Genomic DNA, 26768 nt, shown 5'->3' on the forward strand with positions numbered 1-26768 from the left:
AGGAGACCGATCGATGCTCAAACATGAATTAGCAGCCAAGTGTTTGATTAGCGGTACGGGAAATGCACATGACTAATGGGCGTGAGTTTTGGCTGAGGATGATCAGTTATTAAGAAGACCGTCTTCACAAATTTTCAGCTCAAAAGGAGGAGCCTAGGTGGTACTTGCTTTGCAAACTACCACACTGGACATAAATACGAATGTTGAAGCTCGGCTCAAAATAATGAATGGATTGAGGTGGCATTTGGTGGAGGATGGTTATTTGGGCATAGGAAAGCACTGTAGAAAATGGATACTATTTGGACATGCCAAAGTGGTACTTCCTTCACAAACTGTTGTTCTGAACAGAATAGGAAAATGAATATTTTTGAATTATTTTTGAACTAGGCAAGGAAGATTTTTACATATTTGACGAAGATATGACCCAAAGAATTTATGAGTTTTTTTGGGAATTTTGGAATGACAGAAATATAGGTTGCTTCACAACCTAGGGCAAAAACTGCCACATGGACATGACACATAGGCAAAACTGATGAGGTGGCGCCTAGTCATAGCAACCCACCACAATTTACAAGGCTATGACCATCTATATTGGTCGTTAACAACTAGAAATAAGGCAGCGGACTAGCGTTGTTTGCTTTATGACCATTTCCTCTAATGAAATTATGACCTTTCTAACCAAAATGGTCATTATGACCAAAATGGTCGTTATGGTTTAGGGTTTAGAGCCCCCCAGACAGCTTTTGACCAATTGGTCTAAAATGGTCATAAATTCTTCGAGGGTCACTGACAGAAGGTCATAAGTTGACATATTTCTTGTAGTGCCCATGGAGATCCGACGCCTTGCTGTCCCAGGGCACGTACTGGGCGTGGCTGACGACGGGTGGATTCATCATCCCCGCATGGTCGACCGATGAGGAGGACGCCGCCGCGCGCGTCGCGTTGTCGCGGGCCTTCTTGGCGATGCCCTGTTTCGCCGGTCGGCGGTGACTGCGTCGCGTCGCTGAACTTCCACCCTCCACTCGGCGTTCGACATGCCCGGTGGCTTCAATGGCGGCGCCCTCGGCTTCCTCTGCTTCGGCTGGGCCACGGTGTCAGTCGTGGTTGCCACCACGCGCGGCATGGCGTACTTCTTCGGCGGCATGGCGGCGACTGGAAGGCGAGCGGGAGGGGGTTTGGCAAGAGAAAGGGAGGGAGTGGCGGGAGGAAGGCGAGCGAGCGGGAGGGATGTGAGGAAAAAGCGTCAAGAAACGGCGGGAAAAGGCCCTCGGGTCGCCGCCAGGGCGGACCCACGCGCCTTTTTCGCTTGTGCCGGCTCCCAAGCGCCCCCCCAGGGCGCCGGGTTCGGCCTGGGTCCGCTGGCACTAGTTTTGGCCCGAGCCGGCGAAAAACGGGCTTCTGTGGACGCGACTGGGCCGTTTTTTGGCGCCGGCGCGGCAAAAACGCCTGGGGAGGGCCTGTTGGGGGCGCGGCTGGAGATGCCCTAAGATTCGTGCGACCAAATCCAACAGCTCCAGGTGTGTTCGCTGGAAAAACGTTCCCATGAACGTCCGCGCAATAACATTTGTGATAATAGTTATATGGGCTGGGCCGAGCCGGGCTATCCGCGACCCTGCCCTCTTTCCCTCCCCGCCGCCGCCTCCTCTCCTCGCTCCGCCGCCGCCTCTCCAAACTGCTCGATGGACCAGACGCCGCAGCGCCGCCGCCGGAGACGCGCCGAGGTCGCCCCCTCCGATGGCGCTCCGGACGCGGCGGAGTACAGCCTCGACGAGCCGACATTGGCGGAGAAGCTCGCGGCCATGAGCCCGCTCGCCGAGGCGTCAGGTGGCGCCGCCGGGGAGTCGCTGCCCGTGGTGCCCCCCAGCGCGGACTCCGTCCACGTCCTGCTCAGGCAGGCCCTGCAGGCCGACGACCGCGCCGCGCTGCTGGGCTGCCTGTACAACAGAGACGGCAAGGTATCTGAGCTTCTCTGGCCTCTCTGACTCCTCATCTGTGGCATGGTGCAATAGTATCTTGATAGCTGGTGGCATCATCGTCAGTGAAGCATAGGTTACAGTTTTTTTCATAGGATCCGAGTCTCGAGTTCGCCGCGCAAATTAGGAAGGGATGTTTGTACAACTTGTCAGCCTCCCATGGCCAATCACTCCCGGCTTGGTCCAAAGTTCAGGAAGACAGCTAGTTTGAGCTTCTGCTCAATGAAATTCGAGCTGTGTGTTTGTTTGGTTGGGTTGTGCATTGCACATGTGCAACGAATGCCATGAGCGTGGACACGAGTTCATCGCGCAAATTAGGAAGGGATGGTTGTGGAACTCCCCATGGCCAATCACTCTTGGCTTTAGTCACACATTCAGAAAGACGATTGAGTCTCGGCTCGATGGAAACTGAGCCTGTTTTATTTTGGTTGGTTTGTATGTTGCCCAAGTAATACCTACAATTTCTTCAAGGATTTGGCAGTGCATTCTTGCACAGAGGAATAGAGGGTTGTGATGACGGTCCACAGCATCACGGACTGCGACCACTCCATACACCTCCAGTGGTAACATTTGTCGTTCTGCTAGTGAGACTTTGATGCCATGGATCTGCAAGGTGCTCCTGGTAACAGCTTCAGTTGGGAAGCGTCCTGTTGTGCAATGTGTAAATTGCATGGGGCTCAATAATGCTGCATGCAAGTTAAGTATTAAGACAACGAAGTTATGACCAGAACCCCTAATACTCCCAACCCCAAAATGGAATTACCCCACAACTCGTGCAGGGCCCTCAACTCGTGTCCACGCTCCAGCACCGCCACAGCCTTGGTTTGATTAGCCAGTTACTCTCCTCGTGGCCTTATTAGGCAGCTGTTATGTATTACTATTAAACATTGTGAAACTCTGAATATCAGTTGTTCTTTATGCAATTAGGTCATCAAATCTGATAGTTCCTAACTCAATGTGTTGTCTTACATGCAGGTTATCATGAAGTCAGTATCACTTCTGACGCCAGCAGACGCTGTGAAGTTCCTCAAATCATTGGTATCGCTTATGCAATCTAGGTATGATAATGCTTCTGAGGTACTCTGTCAATTTAGCACTAAAATGGCTGGGACGTTATGTTGCGTGCATTCTGTGAACATGAAAGCTTCTAAATTCAGTTATTTTTTGCGTTGAACGTTTGACTGGGTTAACATGACCCACTGAAAGTCTCAAACATTGTTTCTGCTTGTGTACCCTCATATTTTGCATAGAGGTTTCATAACTGGTCTGCTTTTTTGTTTTCGCCTCGGCAGGGGTTCAGTGCTGGTTTGCTTGCTCCCATGGCTTCAAGCTCTGCTTAGCCGACACATGAGCAGCATAGTATCTCAGGATTCTTCTCTGCTGCTGCTCAACTCGCTTTATCAGGTGAGTATTTTGTTTCAGATTAACAGTGGCAGAGATGTACTAATATGAAGTACAATTAATAACAGTTCTTATTTCTGGACTGTAATGTTACTTGGTGCACCCCTTTTCAGCTGATTGACGCAAGAACATCGACCTTCGCATCGTCGCTCAAACTGTCTACATGCCTAGATTATCATTTCAGCGAGGTAGGTTCTCTCCTGTCTACCTGCAGTGCAACCTCGTGCATGCATGTGTGTAATTCAAGCATGTATATTCCAGATCTGCGATGATGAATCCGATGAAGAAGAGGGAGGCCCTCCGCTTGTCTATGAGGACGTGGATTCTGATGAGGAAGATTCTGAAGTTGATGATGCTATGGAAACCGAAGACAAGGGGACTGATGAGGAAGATTCCGAGGTCGACGACGCCATGGAGACAGAGAGAAAGGGGACTGACAAGGAAGAGTCTGAAGTTGATGATGAGTGAAAGAGATCACAGCATTTGAACTCTGGTTTTCTAGTAACTGTACTGTAACTGATCGAGACACAGCTGCGTTTGCAGTTCTATTTTGCTGTGTCATAAACAAAAAGTTTTGGTCATGGGAAAAAGTCCTCAAATTTGTGTTGGTTATCATATCAGGAATCAAGACTGCCATTCCAGCTAATCATATTTGCTTTGTGATAACAGATTCATCATCAGTCAGTTTAGATGGCATATACCAAAAAAGAAATTTGATGAATTGATACCATAAACAAATTGGGTAACAGAATAGGTATACCCACATCAACATTCATTCATAAACCAATTTGTAGAGTTGAACATTCATGAGGTACACAAATTCCATCGAGCATGCTACCAAAATATGTAAACAAGATGGCAGAAACAGCCTGCTGAATTCTAACTAGATAAAAAAAAGAACAAGTATTTAACAAAAACCCCAAGTAAAAAGGGAAAAGACTCCTGTTTCCTGAAACATAACAAGGGCACATCTTCAGCAATATACAGGACACAAACTCAGCCTCCTCTCCACACGTATATTTTTCACGAACGAACATTCTCCACCGGTATCACTTTCCAGAATCCAGAACGATCGAGTTCTCATACACATAACCCACTAGATCCTTTGGAGGTTTCGGGCCAAAAATTAGGAAGAAACATGCTCCTGTCCACATCGACGTGAACTCACGTTTGCAGCGGCATGTTCGCGTAGAGGAATGTGTAGAAGAGTCCCACCTCGGGCATGCTTCGGATGGTCTGGATGTGCTTGTTCTTGCTTGGTTCCTCGAGCAGCATTGAGCTCAGTTGAGCCACTCTAGCCAAGAGCTTCGCCAAGGGCAATCCCGATGGAGGAAGCGCGGCTCCAACCTGTGCACGCAAGTCCTCTATCACCAAATCAGCTACCTTCCTCAATGACATGTCCATGATATTTCTGAAATCGTCGCTGCAAACACAGGGTGCCAATAGGATGATGTGAGATACTCATTGAGTTTCTTCCAAAGAAAAATGCAGATGCCAACAGAGTTAGACAATAGATGTGTTCTCGACGACAAACGTGGAAAATTACTATCCTGTAAGCAAATATCACAACTCGACTATAACAATCAAATATGTCTGTTCTTGTTTTGCATAGAGCTAACAGACTCAAATCGTGTCAACAACAGTTTAAGTTATAAGAAAATGAGATTATTCAATACATACCCAGACACTCTAAAAACCCAACATTAATACCAGACTGTTTCTACTAATAAACTGGAACACAAATTTTGAATAAGGTCAGTTTCTTGCTGGTCATGGCGCCGTTTAGCAATTCAGATTCTTAATGATAACCATGGATTAACTATCATCTACAGTAAGCAAGTGCCACAACTCCACTATAACAATCAAACATGTTTATTTTCTCGTTTTGCAATAGAGGTAATGGCCTACAAAACATGTCAACAACAGTTTATGCTATAAGAAAAATGAGGTCATTCAATACAAAACCAGATACTAGCATGCACCAAATTTTATACCACACAGTTTTGCCTTATCACTGGAGCACAAATTTTGAATGAAGGTTATTTTTTGCCGGTTAGGACTCAGAATTGCCTGTTATCAATTCAAATTATCCCCTCTGTTTTCCTTTGGTTCTCAAACAACATATTTAAATGGGTAGTAGCTAAATCAGTAAAAACAATAGCTCAAAACAACATAGCAGTCCCAGAGCTACAATACTAGCACCCAGCAATACGGAATGGTACAGCTGGCAACCAGCTATTTTTTGTTGTATCTGCTCCAGATATGAACATGATATAAATCAATCCCAAATCCCAAAATAGAGTACTGTTACTGATCCAGTAGTAACCTCTTCATAAGAACGATGCATCACTTATGAGTATGTTACTGACAATTTTTTTCACTGCAGCACCACCTGGCATTAACATTTCCCCTTTTTTCATTTTATCAATATTAAAAAACTCAAACACACTAGTTGCTTATGTATGAAACGACATACGGTATATGGATTACAGTTCTTGAAAAGATAATTATTGAAAGAAAATGTAATGATGGGTAGCCATATGAAAGATCTAAGACAATAGACACATTGTGGAGCAAAGTACAGTATTACTAAACCCTGCATATATTATGAATTTACAATACATATTCTGCATTACCTTGCCAACACTATGCGTGTCTCAGTCATTAGTTGGTCAAGCTTTCCAACATCCATTAGAAGAGATGAGTCATCAAAGCCGCTGCTGGACACAGCCATCAACTGTGCATACCGATTGGCGCTTTCAGGTACAAGGAAATTTATCCATGAGTTGCCTTCACACAGACTCATGAACTGCTCCGATATCTGTAACATCGTTTGTAATACTTGGTCCATGCTCATAGGGTCTTTCAGTTGCTTCCTGCACATTTTTTCCATGGTAGTATCAGTACGGGAAACACACATGTTATAAAGTATGATGTAATTTAAGATAAATGAGAAAGTATACACTTGGCGAAACATAACTGCTATAATAAAATAATTTCATCATGTAAAGGTGCAACAATAATCTAAAGGGTCCCTACTCTAAATGATAAAATAAGTATTCTCTTGATGAATCAGAACTCTGCCATAAAGGGATTTTTTCTTGTAAAAGTTCGACAATAATTTCCCTAGGGCCTTTTAAATTTTATTTGTCTCTGCTCATTGGATGCTGAACATGCTGTTGAATATGATAATTTACTGACATGTTGGTGACAGAATAATCATGCGGATAGGGGAAGAAATATTTACTCTTTCAAGATTTCTGTTGCAGCCTGTTGCATTTGCCTGATCAATGCAGTGATACCATATGTTGCAAGGTAGTCAGCAGTTCCAAGAAAGTCCTTATGTCCATTCCCGCTAAAAGTATCAGATTCCGCCTACACAGAAGCGGGATATTTCAAAGTCAGGTAGCAGAGCATGGTCTCAAGGGAAGTCACAATTGTTTGTAGCATAATTCAATTATACAAGTGTCGCATGATAAATGATCAATACGAGAGAAAAAACAAAGAAAGCAGCGATAGCTTAATGTATGTCGGGGAATCACTCACGAATAGAAGGGAGCGAAAATTACCTGCAATTGAGCACCATCTGTACCACGAGCAAAGTCCAAGTAGAGATGTCTGCCTAATATGGTGACCTGGACTCTAACATATAAGCTCAGCAATGTCATGGCCCACATTGAAGACACTGTCCTTGTGAAACCTAGGGGAGTAGAGAAGAAGTAACAACAGTTAAATGACATGGATCAGCCTAATGTTTTGACATCACAGATGAGACAGAGAAGAAAAAATAAACAGGCCATGAATGAGGATGAGATAAACCACAGAATCATCATACTCAGAATTTTGATCTTCTCCCAGGTCTCGTACTTGTCCTCTGGCGTCAGCTCTCCCTTCCCTTGCAGCAGCCTCTCGGTCAGGTGTGAAATATCCAGTTCCTCCATTACCCGCGAACGCAGGTAGTGCATAGCAAACGGCAGTGTGGTTGTATCCGAGATCCTCTGCACCTTCTCAAAATGGGCTTCCAACCTAACAGAGAGTAGCACAGAACGGTCATGAAGGAGTCTATGATACTACTACATGAATTTCAACATCTCACTAAATATGCAGCGCATCACGGAACTACTAGCCCATATAACCACGAAGACATAATAAACTCAATGGGCCAATTGTAGTTTGCTAGCGCTAACACGATATTGCCATAAGCAGTACATCGAATCAATACATACATGCACATGAAACCTATGAATCAATTGTTGTTTGCCACCACTAAGACGGCATGGCTGCTGCTGTGGTCGCCAATTTAGAACATAGCCACATACACACGTAAGCAAGAAAATGCAAGACAGAAAACAAATCTGGTGGTGGTTTGGGTTTGTGGGCTCACTGATTCTTGATGATCTCGTCGGCGGCGCGCTCCTCCTCGGCGCGCTGCTCCACCCGGACGAGCTGCTTCTGGTGCGCGTCGTAGAAGCGGTAGGCCGCGTAGCCGGCGCCGGCGACGCCCAGCGAGAGGAGCATCTTCCACCGGTGCCGCGCCCAGAAGGACTTCCCGGGGGCGGAGCCTAGCTGGAACATGGCGGCCTGGGCGGGGCGGGGACGGGAGGTGGGAGGCGACGCGGGCGAAACCCTAGCCGCTTGCCGCGCGGGAGGGACGGCGGCGCTCGGGTTCGCGGTCAGGCGGGCAAGCGGTGGCAGGCAGGCAGGCTGGGGCGAGCGAGGAGGAGGGCGGCGACGGCTGCGGGGAAGAGGAAGAAGAGTTCGGGCGGCCGGCCGGCGGGTGGGAGGAGATCCGGGCGTGGTGGCGGAGACGGGGGTCCGACTCCGATCGGTGACGTCACCGGTTTGGGATAAGGGGCGGTTGCGGAAATCGTTGGATGTAAAAATGGTTCAAATACAAATCAAACGTTTCAGTTTATATATCTATAAACTAATACGAACGCAAATTCGAAAACGTATTTTTGTTTGTTGCTTTGCATCAACGTCTAGATATTAATTAATCAAATGCGATTGGAATGTTATCGTAAAATATACACTTTATTCAATAATCTGTATGTAAGGTTAGTAGTACTTATTGACAGTAACAGGTAATGCGTGGCGGCACGTCGTGCTACGTTGGTTGCTTTAAAAGAAAGGATTACTTTTTCTTAACTTTTGAATCTATTAGTTAAAAGCTCGTGCATGGCTACGAGTTTCTACAACAACTGTTTCTTTAGACTTTATGAGAAAATAAGAATAAAATATAGTTTGCTTAAATACAATACAGTTTGCTTAAATATAGATGTAACTCATGAATCTACTACTCTTATAAAAAGGAAAAGAGGACGGAGAACCAAATCATCCTATCCATCCAAACCTGTAATCTGATGGTCTACATCGCTTCAAAACACCAAACATGTTTTATGTTTTAATTACCCACCATGCCATTATGTTTAACTAATTACTCACCATGCCATTACCTTAATCCTCTCCTCTTTCATCACGCAGGAACAAAACCAATACCGCTGCCCATGTCTCACCGCCAGCCACACCCCACGCCTCGCCCCACCTCTTTCCCTACAACCTCGCCGCCAACTACCGCCTCCACCTGTGCCTCGATCTCCATGTGCCTCCGTCCGCCGGACCGCCTCGACCTGTGCCTCTCCGCGCGCCGCCGGACCACCGGGCCCACGCGCCGCCGGCTTGCCTCGACCTGTGCCTCTCCACGCGCCGCCGTATCGCCGCGTCCACGCTCCAGCCGCCCGGACGTGTCGTCCACGCACCACTCCTCGCGGCTGCCATATGCCCGACGAGAGACCGCCGGCGCACGCTCCTCCCAACCGCCACAGCCCACCTCCTCCGTGACATCCACCCTCGCCCATCCCGAAACCCTAGCTGCCGCCGGCGGCTCATTCTCCTCCGTCGCCTTCTCCACGGCTACATCCCACCCCGCATGCACGGGTGCGAGCCACCGCGCGGTCGCCGCCATGGTCGCAGCCCCGACCAAGGTCGGCGTCGCCATGCCGTCGGTCGAGTTCACCATCGCCGTCTTCAACAAGGAGAAGATCTCCCTCGCCGGCCACGAGTACGTCCGCATCCTCCCATTCCTCCCCCTCCCCCGGAGTTCGCCTTTTTTTGGATGTCGCGCTCCAGTGAAATGTCAGACGACGTGTGCATTTTAACCATTTCCTCCACGGGCATCTTGTTCGCAGATATGAGGGTGTGGCCCGTGGCGGCGTCGGCATGCAGAGATCCTCAAAATTCTAAAGATGCAATTCGTTTTCTGTTATCTCTCCCCACCTTCTGAATTTTCTTTATAACCCATGGACACAGTTTAGTCCTCTGTTTTTGTGAGTTTCTGTCGAGTTTCATTGGATATAAATCTGTTTGAAAACTTACTGTACTATCTTGGCTGTTGGACTTTAGTTTCCAGTCCATTGATTCATCCCCAATTCGTCGATCCCTGCTACTGAAGGTGAACTATTCATTTTTTCGTTCTATAGAAACAGAGTAGCATATGTTGTTAGTACTTATCCTATTCAGTCTGGTGGCCATGTCGTGCTCTAACAGAGTTTTCTGATGGTGTTTTTGTAGGTTCCAGAGCAGGATCAAGAGAGACTCTTTGGTTTCGGCCCAGAACCTGAGAGACTCTTTGATTGAAGCCAAGTCTAACATTGCCGTTAAGCTTAGCTATTCAAATGTATCCCACTCGAGCTACACCGCCAATCGTCGTTAAGGTTAGCTATTCTCAGGTTTTTTCTGGATGCTTGAATAGTGGGACGTAACTAAGTGCTACAACTACCTGAACTATCTTGATTATAGATATATTTGCATTATTCAATGACTGAAGTATATCCTGATTGATAGGTAGTTCTAATGTTCATACCCAGAATTTATTGAGCTCATTTTAATCTTTCGTTTGCATGTCAATTTAAGTAGGAAGATGACTGTGACCATATAATGGAGAGAGCTTGTGAAATTTCAACTAAATATTAAGCCTGATATCAAATAGTTGGAAATGCTTCTCGAATCTTCGTCCAGGCTGATGGCGCACTGAACAAGTTATGCCATGTATGACGTCCCATCTTCTTTGATTTTATTTACTTCTTGTGATTGGCCTAATCGTACCTGCGGGACATTCAATTTTGATTTTTCTTTGTGGGGATTCAGTATTTTTATTTAGTTGTGAGGTTAATTTTATTATTGCGCAGACCTCATATTCTTGCGTGCTTGATTCAGTTCTTGACTTGTATCTATTCATTCTTGTGTATTGCTTCTCCCAGAAGGCGCATTTGAAGGAAGAGAAGGTGGCTATTAATAACTTTGAAAGATGAGCTGAGTGACTTTTTTGCTTACATCAGGCATGCTTGAATTTCTATGGAGATACTCCCTCTGTTCCTTAATGTAAGTCTTTTTAGATATTCCAATATAGACTAATACAGAGCAAAATGAGTATCTACACCCTAAAATATGTCTATATTCATCCGTGTGTAGTCCATATTGAAATCTCTAAAAGGACTTATATTTAGGAACGGAGGAAGTACATGGTTAATGCTCTACCGAAGTATGTGCATGCAAGGCGCAGTTTTAGATTGGTTTGTACTTTATGGGTAAAGTTGTTGGTTTTCGTGGCATGGCAACCTTCAGATGTTGATGCAAAAGACAAGCGATGCGTTACTTGGTGCAGTTTTCATATGGTCTATTTAATTAGCTTTCGTCTGATGTCGTCATGGTACAAGGCATAATTTTGCCAAATGTATTGCTTGATATACTGGTAGGAAATATAAATACACCTACATGAACTGTTTCAAGCTTTGCTTTGCTTTGCTATGTTCTTAACTTCCAATCTATGTTATTAACTTCCAATAGCATATTACATGAAATATTCATTGCATCTCATTTTGCACCCTGGTCCACTCACCAAAAAAGGGGGCAGCCCACAGTGTTTTTGTAAAGAACGCAATGAAGCAAAGTAGAATCTTGTATTAACTTGTATCAATCTTCTTTTTGCAGTACTTTTGCATGCAGTAATCTTATTTGTGCCTTTGGAAGCGAGGAGATCCAGACTGAAACAAATGCAGCAAGGAAGATATTTACTACAGACAAACATGTGCACTGTAGTTCTGTTGAGAGAGATTAAGTCAGGTGCACATTTGTTTCGGGTAATCTTTTCTTTTGTTGACATGAATTTTGTTTACTATAAACAGATTTGTCCGTAGGATTTGTGGCTGCAACTAGCATATCTGAAAAGCATTTTTTTCTTGCTTCACTAGGAATCTTATGGGAAGTAGTGAAACTATGATTTGGCCCTGGAGGCGTCACCTAACAATTGTGCTTGCCAGGTTAGTTTCTGTTGTCAGGAAGATGACCTTAATGCATTGGTAAGATTTGAGGTTGCTCTCGTCCATAGGTACAGAAAAAGGGTACCAATATTTACATATTCTAGGCTTGCTGACGAATGTCGCACTTTCTTAATCTTCCATATCACCAATATTTGAAATGTTTATTTGATGTGGATGCACCATAGAGTAGTGTTCTTCATTTGATGTTGCTTTTAATTTTCAATGTTCAGTGCAATACAACAGTATGGCTCTTGCTGAGAATTTCAATCTGAAGCTAACTGGTATTGATGTTGTGCAACATCGAACGTTCAAATCTTTAGAATCAATGGACAAAGTAGTTTCTTGTACATACTAGATCGGACAATCCTTTTCTGTTGGAAGTATATTGTTGGATCTTAGATCAAGAGGACGGTATTTTTTTGAAAAGGAGGGCAGCCCCCAGCCTCTGCATCAAAACGAAGAGGACGGTATTGAACTGGTCTTTCATCTAATTTTCTTTTTAAGGAACCAATTTTTTAGCAAAGTTAGTACAATGGGCGAGAAATCAGCTAATTCGTTTTCTTGTTGCTGATAAAGAATGTTTTAGGACAATGTTTGTAGCTAGACTTTGTGCATAGATTTGTACTGTGGATGTGTAGAAGGAACCACATTGTTGGTACCTGAAGGCACACTCAATAAGATTATCTACCCTTTTATTATTTGGTTTGCGCCAAACTATCATACATTCCATTGCTTGGTTGGTCATGTAGGTGACAAGTGATGATCTACTTACTATAAGTCTACTGTAAGTGCATCTAGTGCCACCCCTAGTTGGTTTTGGAGTATTGACGACAAACCTAGTTGAGGGACTAATGTGTTTGTGAGAATTACAGGATAACACAGGTAGAAGTCCCTCATTGATTCGGTTTTACTACCAGAGATGACCCCTAAAAATGTACGAAGACATTGAAGACAATGGTGGTATATGAAGATATTCACATTGAAGACTATGACAAGAGAAGACACTACGTGAAGCCTATGGAACTCGAAGGATTAGATCCTTCATAGTTTTATTTCATTTGCGTTGAGTCATAGGAACCACCGTACTGTTAAGTGGGGTCCAAAAGAACCAGTCAGAATGACTGAAGTGATGCCTAATTCAAATCCTATGTCTTCGAGCGAAGACTATGAGAGCAAATCTTGTCCAGAGTCAGACAAGTCAGCTTTACTTGTAGCCCAAGTAAAGTTGCCATGTGAGTTCAAAATCTGACCGTTGGAACACGTGTCAGTTCCTTAGTGACCCAGGTTCATTTCGGACAAATCAGGTCGGGTTGCTCAGTGGCTATAAATAGTCCACCCCCTACCACCATAAAGGGTTGGCTGCTCAGATTTCAGTGCACGGCTTTTGTCGTTTGAGAGCAACCCACCTCGAAGCCTTTGAGAGAAAATTCCTAGCGAGGAGAAAAGCCCTAACCACCCAGAGCCAGAGTAAATTGGGCATCACTTAAGTCTTCTTGTCTGAGTGATCTGAAGACTTATTACACTTGAGGACTGTGCATCCTCCAGACGGTTAGGCGTCGCGTTCAGAGCATCCAAGAGACATTGTGGATTGCCAGTGAACAAAGTCTGTGAAGGTTTGGGAGTCTACCTTGAAGACTTACCAGAGTGATTGGGCGAGGTCTGTGTGACTTTAGCTCAAGGAGAAAACGGTGAGGACTGGCTGTCCTGAGCTGCGTGTTCAGGACTGTGTGTCCAGGACTGTGTGTCCTTTGGTTTAAATACCTAGCCGCTCCAACCAGACGTACAGTTGTCACAGCAACTGGAACTGGTCCAACAAATCATTGTCTTCAACAAGTCACTGGTTTCATCTTCACTTCCTTTTACTTACTGATACTCATTGTGAAGTCATTGCATGCTTGCTATATCTTCTGTCTTCACAACGTGACTGTATGATCTGTTTGGCTTCATAACTTCTTCCTACCTGATCCTTATTACATTGCAGCTCTTTGTCATTGTGCTTTCACTGTATTGAATACTTGACCATGGCTTGCCTAGTGTAATCTAACTTCCGCTGCATAGTGATAGGCATATCTCAATTGTTTGTCTTCATAACTTCCATGTTTTGAAGACTTTCATAAAAATCGCCTATTCACCCCCCCTCTAGTCGATATAACGCACTTTCAATTGGTATCAGAGCAAGGTGCTCCCTTGTTCTGTGTGATTCGGTTTAACCACCTGGAGTTTTAGCTATGTCGACTGCAGGGATAATCAAAGTCTCTGTTGCGTGCCCCGTCTTCGATGGAACTGAATATCCCTACTGGAAGAATAAGATGCGCATGCATCTTGAAGCCATTGACGTCGACCTATGGTATGTCGTCGAGAACGGCGTTCCCAAGGCTGGAGAAGGTGTCACTGCTGCTGATGTCAAGAAGTTCACTCAACTGGACTCTACTGCCAAGAATATCATTTGTGGTCATCTGACCAAGGGACAGTACGGCCGTGTGAGTGCCTTGAAGACATCCAAGCTGGTCTGGGACTGGCTCTCCAAAGTCAATGAAGGCATCTCAACACAGAGAGATCAGAGAATCAGTGTTCTTCGCAACCTCTTCAACCGCTTCAAGCGAAATGACAATGAGAATGTCCAGCACACATTTGACCGACTCACTAACATCACAAATGAGCTTCAAGCCCTCGGCGCCACTGAGATCACCAAACATGAAATCGTCAAGACGCTGCTGAGATCACTTGACAGCTCGTTTGACATTCTAACCCTGATGATTCAAGAACGTCCTGATTTCAAGACACTCGATCCGTCTGACATACTTGAGAGGCTCAACACACATGAGTTTCAGCTTTCTGAGAAAAGAGATATCTACGGTCCAAACTATGGACGAACTCGTGCCTTGAAGGCAAAAGCTGTTTCCTCATCTGAAGAAGAATCTGACAGCAGTTCTGATGATCCTGAAGACATTGGAAGGGAACTTGCAATGCTAGTGAAGAAGTTCCAGAAATTCACCAAGAAGAAAGGCTTCAGAAAGTCTTCACGATCAAGCTCAAGGAATGATGAAGCTTCTGCTCATGACTACAAGAAGAAAACATGCCACAAGTGCAAGAAAACTGGACACTTCATCTCTGAGTGTCCACAGTGGGACAATGAGAACAGAAAGAAGAAAAAGAGCAAGGAATATGACTCTGACGACAAGAAGAAGAAGAAATACTCAAAGTCTTCTTCCAAGTCTTCCTCAAAGTCTTCACCACACAAGAAGAGCTCATCTGGCAAGGCACGTGCGTTTGTTGGCAAGGAAATGGACTCAGAGGAGGAGTCTGCTTCTGAGGAGGCAGAGGTGGAATCTGAGGAGGAGTCTGATTCTGGCATCGCAAGTCTGGCTACAGCATACGTCGCCAAGTCCGTCTTCAACACTGAAGATAATGACTTCATCACCGACACTGATGCAAATGACAAGGACGACTCCACTCCTACCTACTGCTTCATGGCACGCGGTGCCAAGGTAAACACACGCACTACTCACTATCAAACATCCAGTGACGATGATTCTGATTGTGATTCAAAACCCAGCTACAAAACACTTGCTAAAATTGCAACTGAACAACAGAAAGCCATGGAACATATTCAAAAACTGTTAGACAGAAGCGATGATCTGTTGGGTGCTGAAATGACTCGATATGAATCCTTAATTGAAGACATAAAAAATCTTCACGTTAAGTATCAGGAACTTGAAGATCGTCATGATACTCTCTCAACTACTCATGAAAAGCTTTCCTATGATTATCTTCAAAGGAAGCAAGATCTTGAGAAATTGAGAGCGGCTCATGAAGACCTTCAAAAGGAAAACGAGTCACTTCGTGCCGAACAGATCAGTTCCGCTCAGGAAGGATTTGAACCACCATGCCTTAAATGCATTGAGCGTGATAATGCTACTTCTGTTGCTGAATGTTCCACTGCTACTGCTGTTGCAATATCTCCAACTGTTGAAGTGGTAACTAACCCCTTTGCTAAGGATACCACTGCTATTGCTGATGAGAATGCTAGGTTGAAGACATTGCTTGAAACAGGGATGTACAAAAGTCTCAAAGGGCATCAGACATTATGTGATGTCCTCAAGAAGCAGATTCTGAACCGAAACCCTAGGAAAGAGGGTGTTGGGTTCGTGAGGAAAATTAATGTAGATGGATCTTACTGGAAACCTGAGTAGTACCCCAAAACCACATGGGTTGCTGAAAAGGAATCCTCAGCAGATCCATCCAATCTATCTGGCTTCACTTGTGCTAACCCCATTATCATTGATGAATCCTTTGATGCAAACTATAAACTGTTTAAGAATCAGAATGGTGAAGTGTTTGCCAGGTACATTGGTACTAACTGCAGGAATGGACCGCCTATGAAGAAGATCTGGGTTCCGAAAACATGTCTGGAAAATCTTCCTGTGAATGTCTTCATGACACCTCACATGAAGAAGACAAACCTCAGACCAAAGGCTTCATACGGTGCAAAGGCTTCATATAGACAAAGGACTCACCAGAGTCGCACTAACGCAAATGTTTTACAGGGAAACCATACTCAGGCATATGAATATGAGAACGGTTCATCAAACCGCCATGTTCATATGAACAAGAACTATTCTGCCTATTCTTATGAGTACTATTGTCCACCTGCTAGACTGTTTGCTAGGGTTCCAAAGCCAAAATTCTCAGATGCTGCACTTAGACTTATTGCTTCTAAGCCACCCTTGAAGATGTGGGTGGTTAAGAAAGCTTAAATCTCTTTTGCAGGGAAAGGTCTCCAGCAGAAAACCAAAATCTTCTGATGCTATTGCTGGGGACCTTAAAAATCTTGTGGGGCGCAAGATCAAATGCCCGAATGGCATCACTATGTATTTCGTTCCTGAATCACATGCTACTCTTCCTATTAGTCCTAATCTGGATCTAAGTTTTCATAACCCACTGGTTCGTCAAATGTTTTTGCTTCACAATTCTCTTCGTGAAGCCTATCCCCCTAACTGCACTGTAGGGTACGACGCCAGCATCTTCAGAATGGATTATTGACAGTGGGTGTACAAATCACATGACTGGCAAGAGAAGCCTTCTTATGGACTCAACCTTATGTCCATCTAACAAGAGCCACATCACATTTGCTGACACTGGTAAAAGTAAGGTATTGGGTCTAGGCAGAGTTGCAATCTCAAAGGATCAACACATGGATAAGGTCATGCTTGTTGAATCCCTTGGCTTCAACTTAATGTCTGTCTCAATGCTTTGCGATTTGAACATGGTTGTAATATTTGGAAAATATCGTTGTCTTGTACTAATGGAATCTGACAAGTCTCTAGTGTTTGAAGGGTATCGAAAAGATGATTTGTATGTGGTAGATTTCTCAGCAGGGCCACAGCTTGCAGTATGTCTTCTTGCAAAGGCTTCAGAATGCTGGCTGTGGCATCGGAGGCTTGGGCATGCTGGCATGAGGAACCTCCACACCCTTGCAAAGAAGAAGCATGTCATAGGCATCGAAGGTGTCAAGTTCAAGAAAGATCACTTATGCGGTGCCTGTGAAGCAGGGAAGATGACAAGAGCAAAACATCCTTCGAAGACAATCATGACCACTACTCGACCCTTCGAACTGCTTCACATGGATCTTTTTGATATACTTGGGTGCACATAATCCTTTACAAGACCGAAGTGCAGAATGTCTTCAGACGCTTCGCCAATCGTGCTATGAACAATTATGGCGCCAAGATAAAGCACATCAGAAGTGACAATGGCACTGAATTCAAGAACACTGGTCTTGATACATATCTTGATATGTTGGGCATCACACATGAATTCTCAGCTCCGTACACGCCACAGCAGAATGGCGTCGTCGAACGCAAGAACAGAACACTCATTGAGATGGCCAGAACAATGCTAGATGAATACAAGACTCCAAGAAAATTCTGGCCTGAAGCCATTGACACTGCATGCCATACAATCAACCGTGTTTATCTTCACAAGCTTCTGAATAAGACATCATATGAACTCCTAACTGGCAAGAAGCCAAATGTCAGTTACTTCAGAGTATTTGGCGCAAGATGCTGGATCAAGGACCCACACCACACCTCAAAATTTGCACCAAAAGCACATGAGGGCTTTATGCTTGGATATGGAAAGGATTCGCACTCCTACAGAGTCTTCAATCTCTTTCACTACAAAGTGGTTGAAACAGTGGATGTGCGGTTCGATGAAACCAATGGTTCACAAAGAGAGCAACTGCCAAATGTGCTAGATGAAGTTCCAGCTAGTGAATCAATCAAGCTTATGGGAACTGGAGAGATTGTACCTTCTGAAGCTCATCCCGAAGAAGAACTTATCATCTCAGCACCGGATCCACATGAAGAAAATGCTCAGCCTTAAGACATACCTCCCAACGACAACGCAGATCAGCAAGAGCAAAGTCTTCGTCCAGTACATCCTCGTGTTGCCAATGAAGTGCAGATTGACAGAATAATTGACAGCATCAATGCACCTGGTCCGTGTTGGAGAATGTTGCAGAAAACAAAAATTTTCCTACTCGTTTCACCAAGATCATCTAGGAGTTCATCTAGCAACGAGTCATCGGATGCATCTACATACCTTTGTAGATGGCGCACGGAAGCGTTCAAAAGAACGGTGATGATGTAGTCGTACTCGACGTGATCCAAATCACCGATGACCAGCGCCGAACGGACGGCACCTCCGCGTTCAACACACGTACGGGACGGGAGACGTCTCCTCCTTCTTGATCCAGCAAGGGGGGAGGAGAGGTTGATGAAGATCCAGCAGCACGACGGCGTGGTGGTGGATGCAGGGCGTCACAGAAGCAGGGCTTCGCCTACACTACGAAAAGGAGACGTAACGGGGAGAGAGGGAGGCGCCAGGGGCTGGGCTCAAATCCCTCCTCTCCCCCCACTATATATAGGGGTGCCATGGGGGGGCGCCGGCCCTAGTAGATGAGATCTACTAGGGGGGCGGCGGCCAAGGGGAGGATTCCCTCCCCCCAAGGCACCTAGGGGTGCCTTCCACCACATGGACTCTCCCATGGTGGAACCCTAGGCGCATGGGCCCATAGGGGCTGGCGCCCCAGCCCACTATGGGCTGGGTTCCATCCTATTTCAGCCCATGGGGCCCTCCGGGATAGGTGGCCCCACCCGGTGGACCCCCGGGACCCTTCCGGTGGTCCCGGTACAATACCGATAACCCCGAAACTCGTCCCGATGCCCGAAACAGCACTTCCTATATATAATTCTTTACCTCCGGACCATTCCGGAACTCCTCGTGACGTCCGGGATCTCATCCGGGACTCCGAACAACATTCGGGTTTCTGCATATACATATCTTCACAACCCTAGCGTCACCGAACCTTAAGTGTGTAGACCCTACGGGTTCGGGAGACAAGCAGACATGCCCGAGACGACTCTCCGGTCAATAACCAACAGCGGGATCTGGATACCCATGTTGGCTCCCACATGCTCCACGATGATTTCATCGGATGAACCACGATGTCGAGGATTCAATCAACCCCATATGCAATTCCCTTTGTCAATCGATATGTTACTTGCCCGAGATTCGATCGTCGGTATCCCAATACCTCGTTCAATCTCGTTACCGGCAAGTCACTTTACTTGTACCGTAATGCATGATCCTGTGACCAGACACTTGGTCACTTTGAGCTCAATATGATGATGCATTACCGAGTGGGCCCAGTGATACCTCTCCGTCATACGGAGTGACAAATCCCAGTCTTGATCCATGTCAACCCAACAGACACTTTCGGAGATACCCGTAGTCTACCTTTATAGTCACCCAGTTACGTTGTGACGTTTGGCATACCCAAAGCACTCCTACGGTATCCGGGAGTTACACGATCTCATGGTCTAAGGAAAAGATACTTTGACATTGGAAAACTCTAGCAAACGAACTATACGATCTTGTGCTATGTTTAGGATTGGGTCTTGTCCATCACATCATTCTCCTAATGATGTGATCTCGTTATCAATGACATCCAATGTCCATAGTCAGGAAACCATGACTATCAGTTGATCAACGAGCTAGTCAACTAGAGGCTTACTAGGGACATGTTGGTGTCTGTTATTCACACATGTATTACGATTTCCGGATAACACAATTATAGCATGAATAAAGACAATTATCATGAACAAGGAAATATAATAATAATGCTTTTATTATTGCCTCTAGGGCATATTTCCAACAGTCTCCCACTTGCACTAGAGTCAATAATCTAGTTACATTGTGATGAATCGAACACCCATGGAATTCTGGTGTTGATCATGTTTTGCTCTAGGGAGAGGTTTAGTCAACGGATCTGCTATATTCAGGTCCGTATGTACTTTACAAATCTCTATGTCTCCATCTTGAACATTTTCACGAATGGAGTTGAAGCGACGCTTGATGTGCCTTGTCTTGTTGTGAAACCTAGGCTCCTTGGCAAGAGCAATAGCTCCAGTGTTGTCACAGAAGAGCTTGATCGGTCCCGACGCATTGGGTATGACTCCTAGGTCGGTGATGAACTCCTTCACCCATATTGCTTCATGTGCTGCCTCCGAGGCTGCCATGTACTCTGCTTCACATGTAGATCCCGCCACGACGCTTTGCTTGCAACTGCACCAGCTTACTGCCCCACCATTCAAAATATACACGTATCCGTCTTGTGACTTAGAGTCATCCAGATCTGTGTCAAAGCTAGCGTCGACGTAACCCTTTACGACGAGCTCTTCGTCACCTCCATAAACGAGAAACATTTCCTTAGTCCTTTTCAGGTACTTCAGGATATTCTTGACCGCTGTCCAGTGTTCCTTGCCGGGATTACTTTGGTACCTTCCTACCAAACTTACGGCAAGGTTTACATCAGGTCTGGTACACAGCATGGCATACATAATAGAACCTATGGCTGAGGCATAGGGGATGACACTCATCTCTTCTATTTCTTCTGCCGTGGTCGGACATTGAGCTGAGCTCAATTTCATACCTTGCAACACAGGCAAGAACCCCTTCTTAGACTGATCCATATTGAACTTCTTCAATATCTTATCAAGGTATGTGCTTTGTGAAAGACCTATGAGGCGTCTCGATCTATCTCTATAGATTTTGACGCCTAATATATAAGCAGCTTCTCCAAGGTCCTTCATTGAAAAACTCTTATTCAAGTAGGCCTTGATGCTGTCCAAAAGTTCTATATCATTTCCCATCAAAAGTATGTCATCTACATATAGTATGAGAAATGCTACAGAGCTCCCACTCACTTTCTTGTAAACGCAGGCTTCTCCATAAGTCTGCGTGAACCCAAACGCTTTGATCATCTCATCAAAGCGAATGTTCCAACTCCGAGATGCTTGCACCAGCCCATAAATCGAGCGTTGGAGCTTGCACACCTTGTCAGCATTCTTAGGATCGACAAAACCTTCCGGCTGCATCATATACAATTCTTCCTTAAGGAAACCATTAAGGAATGCCGTTTTGACGTCCATTTGCCATATTTCATAATCGTAGAAAGCGGCAATTGCTAACATGATTCGGACGGACTTTAGCTTCGCTACCGGTGAGAAAGTCTCATCGTAGTCAACCCCTTGAACTTGTCGATAACCCTTAGCGACAAGTCGAGCTTTATAGATGGTCACATTACCATCCGCGTCTGTCTTCTTCTTAAAGATCCATTTATTTTCTATGGCTCGCCGTTCAACGGGCAAGTCAGTCAAAGTCCATACTTCGTTTTCATACATGGATCCTATCTCGGATTTCATGGCTTCTAGCCATTTGTCGGAATCCGGTCCCGCCATCGCTTCTTCATAGTTCGAAGGTTCACCGTTGTCCAACAACATGATTTCCAAGACAGGGTTGCTGTACCACTCTGGTGCGGAACGTGTCCTTGTGGACCTTCGAATTTCAGTAGGAGCTTGATCAGAAGTATCTTGATCATTATCATTAACTTCCTCTCTAGTCGGTGCAGGCACCTCAGGAACATTTTCTTGAGTTGCGCCATTTTCCGGTTCAAGAGGTAATACTTCATCAAGCTCTACTTTCCTCCCACTTACTTCTTTCGAGAGAAACTCTTTCTCTAGAAAGGACCCATTCTTGGCAACAAAGATCTTGCCTTCGGATCTGAGGTAGAAGGTGTACCCAACAGTTTCTTTTGGGTATCCTATGAAGACGCATTTTTCCGATTTGGGTTCGAGCTTTTCAGGTTGAAGTTTCTTGACATAAGCATCGCATCCCCAAACTTTCAGAAACGACAACTTAGGTTTCTTACCAAACCATAATTCAAACGGTGTCGTCTCAACGGATTTCGACGGAGCCCTATTTAAAGTGAATGCGGCAGTCTCTAAAGCATAGCCCCAAAAAGATAGCGGTAAATCAGTAAGAGACATCATAGACCGCACCATATCCAATAGAGTGCGATTACGAGGTTCGGACACACCGTTACGCTGAGGTGTTCCAGGCGGCGTGAGTTGTGAAACTATTCCACATTTTCTTAAGTGTGTGCCAAACTCGTGACTCAAGTATTCTCCTCCACGATCTGATCGTAGAAACTTGATTTTCCTGTCACGTTGATTTTCAACCTCACTCTGAAATTCCTTGAACTTTTCAAAGGTTTCAGACTTGTGTTTCATTAAGTAGATATACCCATATCTACTTAAATCATCAGTGAGCGTGAGAACATAACGATAGCCACCGCGAGCCTCAACACTCATTGGACCGCACACATCAGTATGTATGATTTCCAATAAGTCGGTTGCTCGCTCCATTGTTCCTGAGAACGGAGTCTTGGTCATCTTACCCATGAGGCATGGTTCACATGTGTCAAATGATTCATAATCAAGAGACTCTAAAAGTCCATCTGCATGGAGCTTCTTCATGCGTTTGACACCTATGTGACCAAGGCGGCAGTGCCACAAGTATGTGGTACTATCATTATCAACTTTACTCCTTTTGGTACTCACACTATGAATATGTGTAGCAATACGCTCGAGATTCATTAAGAATAAACCATTCACCATAGGAGCATGACCATAAAACATATCTCTCATATAAATGGAACAACCATTATTCTCAGATTTAAATGAGTAGCCATCTCGAATTAAACGAGATCCCGATACAATGTTCATGCTCAAAGCTGGCACTAAATAACAGTTATTGAGGTTTAAAACTAATCCCGTAGGTAAATGTAGAGGCAGCGTGCCGACGGCGATCACATCCACCTTGGAACCATTCCCGACGCGCATCGTCACCTCGTCCTTCGCCAGTCTCCGTTTATTCCGCAGCTCCTGCTGTGAGTTACAAATATGAGCAACGACACCGGTATCAAATACCCAGGAGTCACTACGAGTACTGGTAAGGTACACATCAATTACATGTATATCAAATATACCTTTGGTGTTGCCAGCCTTCTTGTCCGCTAAGTATTTAGGGCAGTTCCGCTTCCAGTGACCCTTCCCTTTGCAATAAAAGCACTCAGTCTCGGGCTTGGGTCCATTCTTTGGCTTCTTCCCGGCAGCTTTCTTGCCGGGCGCGGCAACCTCCTTGCCGTCTTTCTTGAAGTTCTTTTTACCCTTGCCTTTCTTGAACTTAGTGGTTTTATTGACCATCAACACTTGATGTTCCTTCTTGACTTCTACCTCCACTGATTTCAGCATAGAGAACAACTCAGGAATGGTCTTTTGCATCCCCTGCATGTTGAAGTTCATCACAAAGCTCTTGTAGCTTGGTGGAAGCGACTGGAGGATTCTGTCAATGACCGCATCATCCGGGAGATTAACTCCCAGCTGAGACAAGCGGTTATGTAACCCAGACATAGTGAGTATGTGCTCACTGACAGAACTATTTTTCTCCATCTTACAGCTGAAGAACTTATCGGAGACTTCATATCTCTCGATCCGGGCATGAGCTTGAAAAACCATTTTCAGCTCTTCGAACATCTCGTATGCTCCATGTCTCTCAAAACGTTTTTGGAGCCCCGACTCTAAGCTGTAAAGCATGCCGCACTGAACGAGGGAGTAGTCATCAGCACGTGTCTGCCAAGCGTTCATAACGTCTTGGTTCTGTGGGACGGGAGCTTCACCTAGCGGTGCTTGTAGGACATAATCTTTCTTGGCAGCTATGAGGATGATCCTCAGGTTCCGGACCCAGTCCGTATAGTTGCTGCCATCGTCTTTCAGCTTGGTTTTCTCTAGGAACGCGTTGAAGTTGAGGACTACGTTGGCCATTTGATCTACAAGACATATTGCAAAGATTTTAGACTAAGTTCATGATAATTAAGTTCATCTAATCAAATTATTAATGAACTCCCACTTAGATTAGACATCCCTCTAGTCATCTAAGTATTACATGATCCGAGTCAACTAGGCCGTGTCCGATCATCACGTGAGACGGACTAGCCAACGTCGGTGAACATCTTCATGTTGATCGTATCTTCTATACGACTCATGCTCGACCTTTCGGTCTACTGTGTTCCGAGGCCATGTCTATACACATGCTAGGCTCGTCAAGTTAACCCTAAGTGTTTTGCATGTGTAAAACTGTCTTACACCCGTTGTATGTGAACGTAAGGATCCATCACACCCGATCATCACGGCGTGCTTAGAAACGACGAACTTTAGCAACGGTGCACAGTTAGGGGAGAACACTTCTTGATATTGTTATGAGGGATCATCTTATTTACTACCGTCGTTCTAAGTAAACAAGATGCAAAAACATGATAAACATCACATGCAATCAAATAATAAAACATGACATGATATGGCCAATATCACATAGCTCCTTTGATCTCCATCTTGGGGCTCCATGATCATCTTGTCACCGGCTTGACACCATGATCTCCATCATCATGATCTCCATCATCGTGTCTCCATGAAGTTGCTCGCCAACTATTACTTCTACTACTATGGCTAACGCGTTTAGCAATAAAGTAAAGTAATTTACATGGCGTCTCTCGATGACACGCAGGTCATATAAAAGAATAAAGACAACTCCTATGGCTCCTGCCGGTTGTCATACTCATCGACATGCAAGTCGTGATTCCTATTACAATAGCATGAACATCTCATACATCACATATAGATCATTCATCATTCATCACAACTTTGGCCATATCATATCACAAACCACTTGCTGCAAAAACAAGTTAGACGTCCTCTAATTGTTGTTGCAAGTTTTACGTGGCTGATTTAGGGTTCTAGCAAGAACGTCTTCTTACCTACGTTAAAGCCACAACGTGATTTGTCAACTTCTATTTACCCTTCATAAGGACCCTGTTCATCGAATCCGCTCCAACTAAAGTGGGAGAGACAGACACCCGCCAGCCACCTTATGCAACTAGTGCATGTTAGTCGGTGGAACCGGTCTCACGTAAGCGTACGTGTAAGGTTGGTCCGGGCCGCTTCATCCCACAATACCGCTGAAGCAAGAAAAGACTAGTAACGGCAAGAAAGTTGACAAATCTACGCCCACAACTAATTGTGTTCTACTCGCGCAAGAAGAACTACGCATAGACCTAGCTCATGATGCCACTGTTGGAGAACGTTGCAGAAAACAAAATTTTTCCTACTCGTTTCACCAAGATCATCTAGGAGTTCATCTAGCAACGAGTCATCGGATGCATCTACATACCTTTGTAGATGGCGCACGGAAGCGTTCAAAAGAACGGTGATGATGTAGTCGTACTCGACGTGATCCAAATCACCGATGACCAGCGCCGAACGGACGGCACCTCCGCGTTCAACACACGTACGGGACGGGAGACGTCTCCTCCTTCTTGATCCAGCAAGGGGGGAGGAGAGGTTGATGAAGATCCAGCAGCACGACAGCGTGGTGGTGGATGCAGGGCGTCACAGAAGCAGGGCTTCGCCTACACTACGAAAAGGAGACGTAACGGGGAGAGAGGGAGGCGCCAGGGGCTGGGCTCAAATCCCTCCTCTCCCCCCCACTATATATAGGGGTGCCATGGGGGAGCGCCGGCCCTAGTAGATGAGATCTACTAGGGGGGCGGCGGCCAAGGGGAGGATTCCCTCCCCCCCAAGGCACCTAGGGGTGCCTTCCACCACATGGACTCTCCCATGGTGGAACCCTAGGCGCATGGGCCCATAGGGGCTGGCGCCCCAGCCCACTATGGGCTGGGTTCCATCCTATTTCAGCCCATGGGGCCCTCCGGGATAGGTGGCCCCACCCGGTGGACCCCCGGGACCCTTCCGGTGGTCCCGGTACAATACCGATAACCCCGAAACTCGTCCCGATGCCCGAAACAGCACTTCCTATATATAATTCTTTACCTCCGGACCATTCCGGAACTCCTCGTGACGTCCGGGATCTCATCCGGGACTCCGAAAAACATTCGGGTTTCTGCATATACATATCTTCACAACCCTAGCGTCACCGAACCTTAAGTGTGTAGACCCTACGGGTTCGGGAGACAAGCAGACATGACCGAGACGACTCTCCGGTCAATAACCAACAGCGTGATCTGGATACCCATGTTGGCTCCCACATGCTCCACGATGATTTCATCGGATGAACCACGATGTCGAGGATTCAATCAACCCCGTATGCAATTCCCTTTGTCAATCGATATGTTACTTGCCCGAGATTCGATCGTCGGTATCCCAATACCTCGTTCAATCTCGTTACCGGCAAGTCACTTTACTCGTACCATAATGCATGATCCTGTGACCAGAGACTTGGTCACTTTGAGCTCAATATGATGATGCATTACCGAGTGGGCCCAGTGATACCTCTCCGTCATACGGAGTGACAAATCCCAGTCTTGATCCATGTCAACCCAACAGACACTTTCGGAGATACCCGTAGTCTACCTTTATAGTCACCCAGTTATGTTGTGACGTTTGGCATACCCAAAGCACTCCTACGGTATCCGGGAGTTACACGATCTCATGGTCTAAGGAAAAGATACTTTGACATTGGAAAACTCTAGCAAACGAACTATACGATCTTGTGCTATGTTTAGGATTGGGTCTTGTCCATCACATCATTCTCCTAATGATGTGATCTCGTTATCAATGACATCCAATGTCCATAGTCAGGAAACCATGACTATCAGTTG

The 26768-nt window shown here is 45.4% G+C and overlaps 2 protein-coding genes across 2 annotated transcripts; one reads left to right on the forward strand and one right to left on the reverse strand.

The window, feature by feature from the left end:
• The first annotated feature begins 1583 nt into the window (after positions 1–1583).
• LOC125506891 (uncharacterized) lies at positions 1584–3989 on the forward strand. Its single transcript, XM_048671603.2, has 5 exons — positions 1584–1955; positions 2949–3031; positions 3266–3377; positions 3488–3562; positions 3636–3989. The coding sequence occupies exons 1-5, from the start codon at positions 1680–1682 to the stop codon at positions 3840–3842; spliced, it is 753 nt and encodes a 250-aa protein (XP_048527560.2). The 5' UTR covers positions 1584–1679; the 3' UTR covers positions 3843–3989.
• Positions 3990–4104: 115 nt separating this feature from the next.
• On the reverse strand, positions 4105–8244 carry LOC125513437 (peroxisome biogenesis protein 3-2). The gene is made up of 6 exons (XM_048678554.2): positions 7759–8244; positions 7210–7400; positions 6944–7074; positions 6622–6749; positions 6011–6250; positions 4105–4797 (listed from the first exon to the last, which is right to left on the reverse strand). The coding sequence occupies exons 1-6, from the start codon at positions 7947–7949 to the stop codon at positions 4539–4541; spliced, it is 1140 nt and encodes a 379-aa protein (XP_048534511.2). The 5' UTR covers positions 7950–8244; the 3' UTR covers positions 4105–4538.
• Positions 8245–26768: the final 18524 nt, after the last annotated feature.

The sequence above is a fragment of the Triticum urartu genome, chromosome 1A, assembly GCF_056163025.1.
Source record: "Triticum urartu cultivar PI428250 chromosome 1A, HENAU_Tu73, whole genome shotgun sequence".
Lineage (NCBI taxonomy): Eukaryota > Viridiplantae > Streptophyta > Magnoliopsida > Poales > Poaceae > Triticum > Triticum urartu.

Excerpts from the sequence above, each read along its gene's own strand:
- LOC125506891 (XM_048671603.2), top strand. The coding sequence starts at position 1,680 with ATGGACCAGACGCCGCAGCGCCGCCGCCGGAGACGCGCCGAGGTCGCC. Across the intron at positions 1,956-2,948 it reads TGTACAACAGAGACGGCAAG|GTTATCATGAAGTCAGTATC; the intron begins GTATCTGAGCTT and ends TCTTACATGCAG. Across the intron at positions 3,032-3,265 it reads GTATCGCTTATGCAATCTAG|GGGTTCAGTGCTGGTTTGCT; the intron begins GTATGATAATGC and ends TCGCCTCGGCAG.
- LOC125513437 (XM_048678554.2), bottom strand. The coding sequence starts at position 7,949 with ATGTTCCAGCTAGGCTCCGCCCCCGGGAAGTCCTTCTGGGCGCGGCAC. Across the intron at positions 7,075-7,209 it reads GGAGAAGATCAAAATTCTGA|GTTTCACAAGGACAGTGTCT; the intron begins GTATGATGATTC and ends CTACTCCCCTAG. Across the intron at positions 4,798-6,010 it reads ACACGCATAGTGTTGGCAAG|CGACGATTTCAGAAATATCA; the intron begins GTAATGCAGAAT and ends CTGTGTTTGCAG.